The sequence below is a fragment of the Bos mutus genome, chromosome 7 (genome assembly GCF_027580195.1).
Source record: "Bos mutus isolate GX-2022 chromosome 7, NWIPB_WYAK_1.1, whole genome shotgun sequence".
Taxonomy (NCBI): Eukaryota; Metazoa; Chordata; class Mammalia; order Artiodactyla; family Bovidae; genus Bos; species Bos mutus.
In genome coordinates, this window is record NC_091623.1 from 11,862,270 (window position 1) to 11,878,137 (window position 15,868).

Genomic DNA, 15,868 nt, shown 5'->3' on the forward strand with positions numbered 1-15,868 from the left:
TCCTCTTCACTTTCTGCTGTAAGGATGGTGTCATCTGCGTATCTGAGGTTATTGATATTTCTCCCGGCAATCTTGCTTCCAGCTTGTGCTTCATCCAGCCCAGCATTTTGCATGATGTACTCTGCATATAAGTTAAATAAGCATGGTGACAATATACAGCCTCAATGTACTCCTTTCCCTATTTGGAACCAGTCTGTTGTTCCATGTCCAGTTCTAACTGTTGCTTCTTGACCTGCATACAGATTTCCCAGGAGGCAGGTTGGGTGGTCTGGTATTCCCATCTCTTTCAGAATTTTCCACAGTTTGTTGTGATCCACACAGTCAAAGGCTTTGGCATAGTCAATAAAGCAGAAATAGATGTTTTTTTGGAACTCTCCTGCTTTTTTGATGATCCAGCGGATGTTGGCCATTTGATCTCTGGTTCCTCTGCCTTTTCTAAAACCACCTTGAACATCTGGAGGTTCGCAGTTCATGTACTGTTGAAGACTGGCTTGGAGTATTTTGAGCATTACTTTGCTAGTGTGTGAAATGAGTGCAGTTGTGTGGTAGTTTAAGCATTCTTCGGCGTTGGATTTCTTTGGGGTTAGAATGAAAACTGACTTTTTCCAGTCCTGTGGCCACTGCTGAGTTTTCCAAATTTGCTGGCATATTGAATGCAGCACTTTCATAGCATCATCTTTTAGGGTGTGAAATATCTCAACTGGAATTCCATCACGTCCACTAGCTTTGTTTGTAGTGATGCTTCCTCAGGCCCACTTGACTTCGCATTCCAGGATATCTGGCTCTAGGTGAGGGATCACACCATCGTGATGATCTGGGTCGTGAAGATCTTTTTTGTATAGTTCTTCTGTGTATTCTTGCCACCTCTTAATATCTTCTGCTTCTGTTAGGTCCATACTATTTCTGTCCTTTATTGAACCCATCTTGCCATGAAATGTTCCCTTGGTATTTCTAATTTTCTCGAAGAGATCTCTAGTCTTTCCCATTCTATTGTTTTCCTGTATTTCTTAGCATTGATCACTGAGGAAGGCTTTCTCATCTCTCCTTGCTGTTCTTTGGAATTCTGCATTCAGATGAGTATATCTTCCTTTTCTCCTTTGCCTTTTGCTTATCTTCTTTTCTCAGGTATTTGTAAGGCCTCTTCAGACAACCATTTTGCCTTTTTGCATTTCTTTTTCTTGGGGATGGTCTTTATCACTGCCTCCTGTACAATGTCACAAACCTCCGTCCATAGTTCTTCAGGCACTCTGTCTGTCAGATCTAATCCCTTGAATCTGTTTGTCACTTCCACTGTATAATCATAAGGGATTTGATTTAGGTCATACCTGAATGGTCTAGTGGTTTTCCCTACTTTCTTCAATTTGGCAATAAGGAGTTCATGATCTGAGCCACAGTCAGCTCCCTGTCTTGTTTTTGCTGACTGTATAGAGCTTCTCCATCTTTGGTTACAAAGAATATAATCAATCTGATTTTGGAGTTGACCATCTGGTGATATCCATGTGTAAAGTCGTCTTTTGTGTTGTTGGAAGAGGGTGTTTGCCATGACCAGTGCATTCTCTTGGCAAAACTCTATTAGCCCTTCATTCTGTCCTCCAAGGCCAAATTTGCCTGGTACTCCAGGTATTTCTTGACTTCCTACTTTTGCATTCCAGTCCCCTCTAATGAAAAGGACATTTTTTATGGGTGTTAGTTCTAGAAGGTCTTGTAGGTTTTCATAGAACTGTACAACTTCAGCTTTGTTAGCATTACTGCTCCAGTCATAGACTTGGATTACTGGGATATTGAATGGTTTGCCTTGAAAACAAACAGAGATCATTCTGTCGTTTCTGAGATTGCATCCAAGTACTGCATTTTGGATTCTTTTGTTGACCATGATGGCTACTCCATTTCTTCTAAGGGATTCTTGCCCAGAGTAGTAGATGTAATTGTCATCTGAGTTAAATTCACCCATTCCAGTCCATTTCAGTTCACTGATTACTAAAATGTCAGTGTTCGCTCTTGCCATCTCCTGTTTGACCACTTCCAATTTGCCTTGATTCATGGACTTAACATTCCAGGTTCCTTGCAGTATTGCTTTTTTTTTTTTTTTTTTTTAATTAGAGGCTAATTACTTTACAATATTGTATTGGTTTTAATATTGCTCTTTATAGCATAGGACTTTACTTCTGTCACCAGTCACATCTACAACTGGATATTGCTTTTGCTTTGGCTCCGTCTCTTCTTTTCTTTCTGGAGTTATGTCTCCGCTGATTTCCAGTAGCGTATTGGGCACCTACCGACTGGGGGAGTTCCAGTGGACCACATTTTGTCAGACCTCTCCACCACGACCTGTCCGTCTTGGGCAGCACTACAGGGCATGGCTCATAGTTTCATTGAGTTAGACAAGGCTCTTGTCCGTGTGATCAGATTGGTTAATTTTCTGTGATTGTGGTTTTCATTCTGCCTGCCTCTGGTGGAGAAGGATAAGAGGCTTATGCCAGCTTCCTGATGGGAGAGACTGACTGAGGGGGAAACTGGATCTTGTTCTGAGGGCGGGGCCATGCTCAGTAAATCTTTAATCCAATTTTCTATTGATGGGTGGGGCTCTGTTCCCTCCCTGTTATTTGACTTGAGACCAAAACTATTGAAGTAATCTTACATAGTTACACAAGTCATCTTACACAACAGTTTAAGTTTTGTGAGAACATTGGGGAAATAAGGAGTTTGAAAAGTTGTGCTTCATGCAAAGGACAATTAGAAGCTGACATTTATAGTTGTATGCTTTTGTCACTTAAGATTCCTCAGACAAATACTGGTACTTCTCAACCAATGGATTGCATGGCTTGGGACAGGCAGAAATTATTATTCTATTGCTATGTTTGCCAAATGAAGATACTATTCCTAAGGACATATTCAGACTGTTTATCACCATTTATAAGGATGCTCTGAAAGGTACAGTATTTTATTTTTAACTGTTCAGACCAGGGGATGGATAAATGAGGGGCATTTTTGCTTTTAGCAGTGCTAACTGTACTAAAGGTTTATTTTATGACGAGATTACTTATTACCTAAAAGAGCTTAGTTATCATTTTCAGTCTCCTTAAATCTAGCATTTTACATGACTATTGTCTTTATTGTTTTTTTTTTTTTTTCCTATTTTAAAAGGTAAAATATATTTACTTTCTTGATCTTCTTATGTGTCTACACAGTAGTCCCCCTTTATCTGCAGGGGATAAGTTCCAAGACCCCAGTGGCTGCCTAAAACTGGAAATGGTACCAAACCCTATTGTACTATTTTTCTGTAGTAGATATATACTATATGAAAAATAGCATATATGTATATATATATAATATATATATGTGTGCTGTGCTTAGTTGCTCAGTTGTGTCTGACTCTTTACGACCCTATGGACTGCAGCCTACCAGGCTCCTCTGTCCATGGAGATTGTCCAAGCAAGAATACTAGAGTAGGTTGTGATGCCTTCCTCTAGGGGATCTTCCCAACCCAGGGATTGAACTCAGGTCTTGTGTATTGTAGGCGGACTTTTTACTGTCTGAGGCACCAGAGACATCTAAGAATACTGGAGTGGGTAGCCTATCCTATCCCTTCACAGGAGGGCTTCCCGACCCAGGAATCGAACCAGGGTCTCCTGCATTGCAGGCGGATTCTTTACCAGCTGAGCTACTGGGAAAGCCACACACATACCACACGCATACTATTTTTTCATACATAACTATGAAGAAGCTTAATTTATAAATTAGGCAGAGTAAGAGAACATCCGAATTGCCAACATCACTTGTCTAGTGCCTTGGGGCCAATATTAAGAAAAATAAGGCTTACCTGATGATGGTCAAGGAGGCCTTGCTTGCTGTGGTCCATGGGGTCGAAAAGAGTCGGACACGACTGAGCAACTGAACTAAAAAAAAAAAAAAAAAAAGGCTTACCTGAACACAAGCACAGTGACTGTAACAGTTGATCTAATAACGGAGACTACTACTGAGTGACTGATGGCCTGTAGCATATACAGTGTGAACATGCTGGACAGATGACCCAAGGTGTGGTTCACATCCCAGTGGGGCAGAGCAGGATAGCAAGAGATTTATGTAATTTTCCAGTTAATATTTTTGGACCATAGTTGACCAGAGGTAACTAAAACCATGGAAAGGTTGTATAAGATTTGGGGAACATGATGACTTTCACTTGACCTTGAAGTAAGGAGAAAAATTTAAAAACACCCATGGTTAGAAACATTCACAAATTTTTGTCCACAATTTCCAGTCCTCAGAAATAACTGAACTTTGTGCACACAAGGTATTTAATGCTTCTTCAAGAGTGAAAGTAAGGAAAATATATTGCTTTTCTTTAAGAAAGTTTATATTGGGACATTCAGACTCAGAATGCCACTTGAAAACAATTTAAAGTCTTTTTATTAATGATTTTATTTCTAGGAAAATACATAGAAAACTTGGACAGTATTACCTTTACTGAGAGTTTTCTCAGCAGCAAGGATCATGGAGGATTTTTATTTATTACACCTACTTTTCAGAAACTTGATGATCTCCTATTACCAAGTAATCCTTTTCTTTGTGGAATTCTTATCCAGAAGCTAGAGATTCCATGGGCAAAGGTTTTTCCTATGCGTTTAATGTTGAGATTGGGTGCAGAATATAAAGGTAAGTTTTAGAGTAATAAATTATATAGGTTCATATACTGACTGTAAATAAGAATTTCACATATCATTAAAATGAATTTTTAATGTATTAATGGGACTACTTTTGTTTTGATGTACTTTTAAAATTCTAAAACAGCCCTCCTCTGGTACAAGATTAGACAACCTTGATATGTTACGAGTTTGTAGATGTTCCTAATTATTATATTATTAACTTACCTTAAAATTTTTTTTGAACTTCAAAACAAAACACAGAAAACCTTGAAAAGTTTTCTTGAAAGTAGTTACTGTTAAGGAGTTCATTTTGTTATGTTGCTTATGTATTAAGATAAATCATTGTGCCCCACCCCAATTTGTACATACTATAATGACAGACATAAATGACTGTGAAGTAATGGTCAAGGCTTATGTATATTTCTAAGGTTATCTCTAAGCTAAAATAATTTCTGTGTTAAACTTTTTTGAATTTACAGCTTTCTTTATCCCTCACAGAAAAGAATAATTTATTTATTGCATGTAAAGTATATCACATATAAGGAAAATTTAGGCATTTGCTTCTAATTGAATGGATATTTTCTTGGAGGAAAATTAAATGTAGAGAAGTTATAAAAGTGACCATTACTATTTCAAAAAGGACAAATTCCATGAAAGAGACATACATTTAAATCTATTTGGCAAATTTATTAAACTCTAATTTGAGGGGGTGGTCCTTACCATTTGAGATTTAAATATGTGATACTATTAAATTGTGTTGTAAGAAGTGAAAAATTAACTTTCATCTCAGGCTTTGTACTGTGAACCAAAGAGCTTAAGAGATAGCATTCTGAGCCACGTGTTTCATCCATTCAGGCTCATGTTTTGTCTCTGATACTAATATTTGAATGTTACTTTAGGAAAGTTAGGTCAAAATACTGGCTAATCTTAAATCGTTATGGAACATAATAATCTATAAATTTGGCCAGTATTTTTGCCAGTATCACTTCTGTATACTAAATCTGTTTTTCTTATACTGAAAATAGGAAAATTACAGAGTAATATTTTGAAAGACTTCTCAAAATATCAGGTTGGAGGTGGAAAGCTATGATAGCTGTTTAGTGGTAATGAGAAAAATTACCAGTTATACACAGAAGTTAATTAGTCTCTGTTTTCTGAGTTCTTTGTGTTTTGCTGGATTTTAGATAGACCAGCATTTTGATGTAACTGGTGTTCATGCCACTTTAGACTAGAATTTGAAATTGTGGGATGTGTGTGTATGTGTGTGATTATTTTGTTGTAAGTAATATACCTATGGAGAAGTTCATTGCAGAAGTTAAGAGTCCCAAGATTAAAGACTGAAAACTGTCTGAAATTAGTGATTTTCCAATAGGAATTTCCTGTACTTTTATGTTGAGACTATTTGGAATATCATTAAATGTTGAATTAGATGATTTATGAAGTCCCTTTGTAACTGACAGAATGTCATTCTAAGTCATAACCTTTTGAAGATTAATTTTTTAGGTAAAATTACCTCAATCAAGTTGCAATGGATGCTCCCTATTCATATAAAATGAAGTAAAAAAGTCAGCCTTTACCTTAATCATATTGTTTCCCATTTTAATGTGTTTTACCACTAACTTACATTTTTTCTGTATTCTTTGTCATCCAAATAGCTTAGTTGTCATTTTTTAAAACTAAAAAAATATGTTTGTATGTAGCAAAGATGTGAGTTACCCTTAATTTTTTTTAAGTAGATAATGTCAGGTGTGTTTTCTTAGAATCTTAAAAAAGTACATTTATATAATAGGTATCAAAGAGGTTTATTTAATCTAAGCTGAGAACTGAAATTCCCAGTTTAACATGTCTGATTTTTACCATCATAGAAATAGTCTTATCTTCCTGTTCTTACTTTCCTTTTCTTCCAGAAGTCCTGCTGCATTGCCACCGAGGTACTTTTCTCTGTTGGTGTGCAGTGTTTATAGTGTCCTAGAGAAAGAGAAGAGTAGTTAGCTGACAGATTCCACGTCACTTCTTTGCACTATCTTCCTGCATGTTCCTTTTATCATGCTGATCCAAGAACTATATCATCCATAAATTAACACAATTGAACATTATTTACAATTGCCTTAAAAATCTTGAATTCTTCATACTTTGTTTTAAATTTTCAGAATGTTTCTTTTTAAATTATAAGAATTTTATAGAGGTCCAGCCAGTTATGGTGATTTCCCAGACATTATAATGTTTGTAAACAACATGTATGATGAAAAGATTAAGTGCTTTGGAATTGAGCAATCCTGGTTACATATCTCTTTTACTAGTTATTAGCTTAGAAACCACAGGGTTATTAACCTCTGTCTACTTCCCATTTGTAAAGTAAGTAGATACACTTGCCTAATTGGGTTGTTAATGCGATTTAAAGAGGAAACTGTATATAGAGGTCCCAGTTCAATGTAGCATCTAGTACATACCCAGTATGTGTTAATGTCACCTCTTACTCTCCCCAAAGATCCGAATAAGTGGTATTTATTCATAAATTTTGAAAAATGAGAATTAACAGTAATAAATTCAAGGCTTCTTTTGGTTTTTGTTGATGGTAACCAGTTTTCTATTCTTATATATAGCATATCCTGCTCCTTTAACAAGTATCAGAGGCCGAAAACCTCTTTTTGGAGACATAGGACACACTATTATGAACTTACTTGTTGTGAGTAATTGAACTATTTTATTAAGTATTCTTATATTGTTACTTAAATTAATTTAGCAAATTTATATATTTATTTTTTTCTATTTTAATTTGGCATATTTGGTATAATGAAAGTTCATTTATAATAAATCCTAATTTATTTAACATAATGAGCTTTCTTGATGAAGTGCTTTTAGAACACATTTCTTCATGTATACCTGATTTAGATTGCCTGTGATTCATTCATTCAGCTGCAGTGCTTACATATTTAGGTAATGTGAGGTTTACACAGTTGTTGAAGTTTTAGTAAAAGTATAGTTAATCAGTTTGGTGATTTTGAGCAAACTGGCCTAAGTCATCTCTTTTTTACTAGAAACTATTGGATTAGATGATTTCTGGTTCCCTTGTACCTCTAATTTCTCTAATTTTGTGTTTACCTTTTATAATAGAAAAGTATTTCAGTGGACTTGCTTTTATTTATAAATGTTCAGTTAGAAGACCTATTTTGGAAGATCTGTAACTGGAAAGAGGAGTGCAAGTGTTAGTCACTCAGTCATGTCTGACTCTGTGACCCCATGGACTGTAGCCTGCCAGGCTCCTCTTTCCATGGAATTCTCCAGGCAAGAATACTGGGTATCCAGTTCCTTCTCCATGGGATCTTCCCAACCCAGGGATTGAACCCAGGTCTCCCACATTGAAGGAAAATTCTTTACCATCTGAGCCACCAAGGAAGCCCCAAAGAAAAGATTAGAACACCCTCAAATACTACAGAGTTCTTCCTGAGAATATTTTTTATATTATTATAAAGTAGTTGGAAGGATTAGTTTGTTTGTGAAGTTGGCATTGCTTTCTGGATGGCATTTTGATAGTTATGTATAACAAGTTTAAAAATGACAGATACTCTTTAAAAAAAGGATTTAATGAATGGGTAAATGTTCATGGATAGTAGTTTTGAGTTTTATGAAATATCATTGTTTTACGTAGGACCTTCGAAATTACCAGTATACCTTGCATAATATAGATCAGCTGTTGATTCATATGGAAATGGGGAAGAGCTGCATAAAAATACCTCGGAAAAAATACAGTGATGTAAGTGTAATTACTTTATTCAAGTTTTGAAAATATTGAACATTAGATTTCTTTAGAAGTGTGTTAAATTTCTTGTTCTGAATTGGACTAATATATAATGGCAGGAAAAAGTTATTGTTGAAATTTAAGATTTGTTGCCTAGTAGAGGATATGTTTAATCCTATTTTTTCTTTTTGTTACTATTTTTATCTGTTTTTTAATTGAGGCAATTTTATCTTAAAGCATTTGTTTCTGACTCATTCTCAGGGAGTTGTCCAGACTAAAAGCTTGATAAAGGTGGTCAGAAATATGACTCTTTGAATTACTGTAACTAATAAAGGCATAAAATGTTAAAACTGTTTCTAAATGAGTATTTTTTCCCTAGGTAATGAAAGTAATAAATTCTTCTAATGAGCATGTCATTAGCATTGGAGCCAGTTTCAGTACAGAAGCAGATTCTCATCTAGTCTGTATACAGAATGATGGAGTTTATCAGACACAGGCCAACAGTGCTACTGGCCATCCTAGAAAAGGTGAGTATTGGTTCCTAGTGTTGATCCATAAAACCATCTCAAAAAATAGAATTCCTTTCAAAGAGGGAATATATATATAGATGTTTTACTTATTTGCTGAATTGATGATGATGAAACAGTATGCTTTAAATATTTAGCTATAGAAACAGAAAAAAATTGCTTCTAATTTGTGTGTGTGTGCATGTGTGTGTTTTATCTTGGGCAACATTAGGTTTAAAGACTTGGAGTACAGTATTTATTTTGATGTCTTCAGGTTTAGTGTGTCTCATATAGTGGGTTCTCTGGAGTGTTTTTGCCAGAGTGTTTTGCAAGCTCTGCTGCAATGCCTATTAGCAGGAAGCACAGGGTAGATAAGTGTAAGAATGATTTATAAAACTACCCTTTTCCACTCCCTACAGGCAACAAAACCAACATTATCAATTTTTGGTATATCCTTTTGGAGACTTCTTGCTTGTGTGTATATTTAAGCAATACCCCTCCATACACACACCTTTCTTCCACTTTTTTTTCCATTGGGTGCACTATGTGGCATGGCGGAACTTCTCTGACCATGCATTTAACAAATATCATATACCATAAAAAGAGCAGTTTAAAACATAATTATTATTGTTGTTTTTTTTTTAAATCAGTGACAGGTGCAAGTTTTGTGGTATTCAATGGAGCTCTAAAAGCATCTTCAGGATTTCTTGCTAAGTCCAGCATAGTTGAAGGTATGAGTTTCTTCTTTAAGATTGCTTTAATGTAAATATGTTTTCTATCTCCTTTTAAAAATGTATTTGATACTTACAAAAGAATATATGTAAGTTACAAAGCATAATACCTCAAACTTACGTGAATCATCACTCAGCCAAGAACTAGAACATGACTAATATTTGGGTCTACCTCAAGCCTGACAACTCTGCCTTAACCTGCATTTCTTGTTTGTTTATAGCCTGAAGGTCAGTCTGAGGTGAGAGCTTAGGGTCTTCTCAGGTCTGGTCTTAGCATACACACACCCTGGGCGTGCACTCAGTATTGCACATGCATGAGGCCTCCTGAACTCCCAGATATATGTTAGAGCCTTTCAGAGTACTTATGGACATCTCATTCCCCAGATTTTCCTGTAAGTATTTGCTTGGCCTATTGTTTGCCTCTACTATTATCTGCTGCCACAGGCAGCTATGATGTTGATCACTGGCCGCTAATTTTTTTTGACAGATGTTCCCTGAGAAAAGACTTATTTTTCACTGGGCAAGCTTAAGAGTCCAGTCAAATAAAGACATTGTATACAGAGTCTCCTAGGGAGGAGTCTTCCAGAAACCACCTGACCAGTCAAAAAAATGACAGTTCTCCAGTAATGAAATTTTGAACAGACTGGTTCCAGATAGGAAAAGGAGTACGTCAAGGCTGTATATTGTCACCGTGCTTATTTAACTTCTATGCAGAGTACATGATGAGAAACACTGGGCTGGAAGAAGCACAAGCTGGAATCAAGGTTGCCGGGAGAAATATCAATCACCTCAGATACGCAGATGACACCACCCTTATGGCAGACAGTGAAGAGGAACTAAAAAGCCTCTTGATGAAAGAGGAGAGTGAAAAAGTTGGCTTAAAGCTCAACATTCAGAAAACGAAGATCATGGCATCCGGTCCCACCACTTCATGGGAAATAGATGGGGAAACAGTGGAAACAGTGTCCGACTTTATTTTTCTGGGCTCCAAAATCACTGCAGTTGGTGACTGCAGCCATGAAATTAAAAGACACTTACTCCTTGGAAGGAAAGTTATGACCAACCTAGATAGCATATTGAAAAGCACAGATATTACTTTGCCAACAAAGATCTGTCTAGTCAAGGCTATGGCTTTTCCAGTGGTCATGTATGGATGTGAGAGTTGGACTGTGAAGAAAGCTGAGCGCTGAAGAATTGATGCTTTTGAACTGTGGTGTTGGAGAAGACTCTTGAGAGTCCCTTGGACTGCAAGGAGATCCAACCAGTCCATCCTAAAGGAGATCAGTCCTGGGTGTTCATTGGAAGGACTGATGTTGAAGCTGAAACTCCAGTACTTTGGCCACCTGATGTGAAGAGCTGACTCATTTGAAAAGACCCTGATGCTGGGAAAGATTGAGGGCAGGAGGAGAAGGGGATGACAGAGGATGAGATGGTTGGATGGCATCACAGACTCAATGGACATGAGTTTGAGTAAATTCTGGGAGTTGATGATGGACAGGGAAGCCTGGCGTGCTGCAGTTCATGGGGTCACAAAGAGTCGGATCCGACTGAGTGACTGGACTGAACTGAACTGAACTGGGACTACCAATATCTCCCAACATTGCTTGAATTCTAGTATCTCTGTTCTGTTCCAACTGTATAATAGCTGTTTTCTGTTGGGCCTCATCTAAGGTCACTATTGTGTCCTGAGTTCCAGTCCACGGACTCAAAGAGACCCTTGAACACAATCTCCAGGTGCTTCTCTTTTTAGTGTCTTGACCACAGATTTCAGTCTTCCCTAAACCCTTATCTTTCACTTCTTAGCCCAGAAGGGCCATTGTAGGTTTAATGGTAACCAAGCAGAAGTTGTCCTCAGAGAGCTTGGACAGTTGTGGGCTTAACCTATTGAATATTCCTATAGGAACCATGGTATTGTACTTCCTGTTGTCCAGAGATGTTTTCTGACAGAAAACAATCATCAAAATGATTTAAAATATGATTTAAAACTTGTGTGGAACATATTTTGATGGCAAAATTTATGGCATAGACATATAAATTTATATTAGTAAAAGAAATGTGAAATATAACTCTTTATTTTTAGATGGCTTAATGGTACAAATAACTCCAGAGACTATGGATGGCTTGCGGCTAGCTCTACGAGAACAAAAAGACTTTAAAATTACATGTGGGAAAGTTGATGCTGTAGATATGAGAGAATATGTGGACATCTGCTGGGTAGATTCTGAAGAAAAAGGAAACAAAGGGTAGGAATTTTTTGTTATCAAAATGTAACTGATGTGATGGAGGAGAAAGGATAAAAGTATGCTGTTAAGAAAATCATATATTTTATAAATATAGAATTATACCATTAATTTTAATGCATATACTTTAATTACTAAGTGCAGTATTTTTTCCAGAAATGTACCTAACCAGCATCATGTGTATTTCTTTATCTAGGATGCTGTAAGTTATTAAAGGGTGGTCAGTTTGGGAGGGGGCCAGTGATACAGTGTGCATTGTGTAGCACTTTAGGCTTGATGCCAGGTCTATGAAAGACAAGCGACTTTGACTGCTGTATGGTACCTTGAGACATACATATTTCACCCCAAACTACCTTTTATATACCAGATACGTATTTCTGTGAAATTATTTCACAATTTTTTAATTAATTTTTTATCGAGGGATAATTACTTTATAGAATTTTGTTGTTTTCTGTCAAACCTCAACATGAATCAGCCATAGGTATACATATATCCCCTTCGCTTTCAACTTCCCTCCCATCTCCCTCCCCATCCACCCCTCTAGGTTGATACAGAGCCCCTGTTTGAGTTTCCAGAGCCAAACAGCAAATTCCTATTGGCTATCTATTTTACATATGGTAATGTACGTTTCCATGTTATTGTTTCCATACATCTCACCCTCTCCTCCCCTCTCCCCATGTCCATAAGTCTATTCTCTATGTTTCTCCATTGCTGCCCTTTAAATAAATTCTTCAGTACCATTTTTCTAGATTTTGTATACATGCATTAGAATATAATATTTATTTTTCTCTTTCTGACATAGTTCAATCTGTATAATAGGTTCTAGGTTCCTCCGCCTCATTAGGACTGACTCAAATGCGTTCCTTTTTATGGCTGAGTAATATTCCATTGTGTATATGTACCACATCTTTTTCATCCATTCACCTGTCAGTGGACATCTAGGTTGCTTCCATGTTCTAGCTATTGTAAATAGTTCTGTAATGAACAGTGGGATACACGTGTCTTTTTCAGTTTTGGTTTCCTCAGGGTATATGCTTAGGAGTGGGATTGCTGGGTCATATGGTGGTTTTACTCCCACAATCATTTTTTGTAAGTAATGGAATCCTTTGGATGTTTATTCTGTATTACGTTGATCCATTGTAAATACAACTGAATTCAATAAGATATGTTTAAATTAGAGGCCTTATAGAATATTACTGCCATTCCCTCTTACCCATTTTCTTTCTTTTTTTGGAGACTGCCTAAGGGATCTGGAACAAAAAAGGAAGAAGAGGGCTAATGCTGAAGGATTCCAAAATAGAGTTTTTGAAATACATGAGATAGCTTTTCTGTTAGGAGACTATTTAAGGTAGTTTAAACCTTAGGTCTGAATTGGGGATTTGAAAAAGTAGATATAATTTGCTACACAATTTAAAAAATCTTGGTAAATGAATGTGAACTACAGTTTTAATTATTTTTTATGTAATTGAGATGTCTTAACTGCTGCTTTAAATTAATAGCTTTCATAATTTTTATCCTTATTCCACTTCTTCAAGTCTTATAATACACTTTGGTTAATAATTCTATTACATTTTTTCTGCAGTGTTATTAGTTCAGTGGATGGAATGTCATTACAAGGATTTCCAAGTGAAAAAATAAAACTGGAAGCAGATTTTGAAACTGATGAGAAGATTGTAAAGTGTACTGAGGTATCATAGAAAAATGATCCCTTCTGTTTACATGCTGTGTTTGGATATATCTTTGTTAACTTGGAGATTTCACAGTATTCAACCTCTGAATGTTTCAGTGCAGCTTATTACACTTTACATTATATCTTGAGACACACATATCTCCACCCCAGACTGCCTTTTATCCACCAGATCTGGATCCCCATAGGATTATTTCAGTTTATTATATGGTGATACTGCCTGTCAGCTCAGAGTTAAGTTTTGGCAGCACTGCCATCTTTGTTTATGCAATAACATGTTATTTGACCATAGTGTTTTCATTTTTCTCTTATTTTACAAAAAATAAAATATTTTATAGATACCAGTTTATAATCAGAATTCACATATGGAAGTCATTTTTACTTGTTCCAATTTTTTAAAATATGATTAAAGGTAATATGAAACTATACCCTCCCAGCCCCTTAGTCTACCTGCATATTCCCCCTCATTCTACCTCTTGGGTCAATCAATGTTACTAATTTCTTAGGTATTTGTGATTTTAGGTACGTACAAGATACAGAAACTATAGAGGATACTGAAATTACAGAACATTATTTCTTTGTTTGATCTTAACTTCATTAAGATGTCTTTATAAGATGGGTATATTGTAAGATGGACTCACTAATACTCTTCTTTAAACTGAGTTAACAAGAGGTTTTGTTGCTACAAGTTAACTTTAGGCAAAAACAGCTAAGTCATTCCTGTATCTCCTAACCTTTGGTTTTAAGTTTTTACTTATAGATCAGCCCAAATATCAAGAATGTTCTTAATTAGTAAATTTCATGGCACCAACCTTGGAATTTTATTCATAAAGTTCAATTGAAATTAGCAATTGCATTTTTAAAGTTACTTTTAGTCTTAATCATGACTTGTTTCCTAATTGAATATATTTCAGGTATTCTACTTTCTAAAGGACCAGGATTTATCCATTTCAGCAACTCGTTACCAGTTTGCAAAAGAAATCGCCATGGCTTGTAGTGCTGCACTGTGCCCTCACTTGAAAATTCTAAAGAGTAATGGAATGAATAAAATTGGCCTCAGAGTTTCCATTGACACTGATATGGTGAGACATGTTTTTCTGATGTACTTCAGAACTGAATATATCTTATATTAAAATAATCAAAAGTTTTTTAACCTTTTACTTTGGGATGACTGGAGAGAACTAAAATTTGTTGAACATTAATATTTGGTATGTACTTCATGTACATCTTCTCCTTTACTGTCCACAGCAGGGGCCCATGAATTTTTTTTTTTGGTAAAAGGCCAGACAGTAAATAATTGAGGCATTGTGGGCTATCCGTTTTCTTTCACAGCTACTTACTCTGCCATTGTAGTGTGAAAGCAGCTATAGACAGTATATAAACAAACTTAGCTGTGTTCAGTGAAACTTTGTTTTCGAAAACAGTGGGTGGGCCACATCGACTCACAGGCCATACATAGCTTACTGATCCCTACACTACAACATTCCTGCTTGATAAGTAGGTTTTTAAGTTATGCTGGCTAGATTCTATATTTATGTGGTTTAAAATCATGAAAGTCTAAAGTGTTAAAAAGGGGGAAATTTCAGTTTTTTCCTCCTGTGTAGGGAAAAACCATTTCTTCCCTACTATTTCTTTCCAGTGTGTCTCTTTTAACTAGTCACAGAAGACACTTGGTCACCAGATGTGTAGAGGCTTTCCCCCACACCAGTAAGCAATTCTCAGACACAAGCAGGTTATCTTAAGAATTCAACTTGATTTTGACTGATCTACACAGAGAGGGACTTCCCTGGTGGCTCAGATGGTAAAGAATCTGCCTGCAAAGCAGGAGACGGGTTTGATCCCTGGGTTGAGAAGACCCCCGCTGGAGAAGGGAATGGCTACCCACTCCAGTATTCTTGCCTGCGAAATCCGGATCATGGACAGAGGAGCCTAGCGGGCTGTGGTCCATGGGGTCGCAAAGAGTCTGACATGACTGAGTGTCACTTTTTTCACCCAGAGATAGCATCAGAACCTCCAGGTCTTACCAGACTGCCTCCTCCCCTACTTCATATGTGAGTCACAGCTGTCACCTGTGTTTTTGACCAACCAGTTATGGATTGGAAATTCCAATGACACCTCCGTCCTCCTTGTGTTTAATTAATTTGCTAGAGTGGCTCACAGAACTCAGGGAAACATTTTCTTGTGTTTGTAAATTCATTAAAGGATACGCACATGAAGACATACATAGGGCAAGGTCTGGTAGGATCCTGAGCAGGAGTTTCCAGGGGTATTATCTCACAAATGTGTATATATATATCAGGGCCACCTCATTAAACATTTTCA

General features: G+C 36.5%; 1 protein-coding gene across 7 annotated transcripts in view; it reads left to right on the forward strand.

The window, feature by feature from the left end:
• Positions 1-15,868, forward strand: part of ZFYVE16 (zinc finger FYVE-type containing 16) — a 54,426-nt gene that overhangs the window by 31,317 nt on the left and 7,241 nt on the right. For all 7 annotated transcript variants that reach the window (XM_070373056.1, XM_070373057.1, XM_005904538.3 and 4 more), the window contains 9 exons: positions 2,776-2,931; positions 4,429-4,653; positions 7,247-7,329; positions 8,293-8,397; positions 8,762-8,909; positions 9,539-9,619; positions 11,700-11,862; positions 13,442-13,547; positions 14,461-14,628. In XM_070373056.1, the coding sequence (XP_070229157.1) occupies positions 2,776-2,931; positions 4,429-4,653; positions 7,247-7,329; positions 8,293-8,397; positions 8,762-8,909; positions 9,539-9,619; positions 11,700-11,862; positions 13,442-13,547; positions 14,461-14,628 (1,235 nt within the window). The remainder of the gene's footprint in view (positions 1-2,775; positions 2,932-4,428; positions 4,654-7,246; positions 7,330-8,292; positions 8,398-8,761; positions 8,910-9,538; positions 9,620-11,699; positions 11,863-13,441; positions 13,548-14,460; positions 14,629-15,868) is intronic.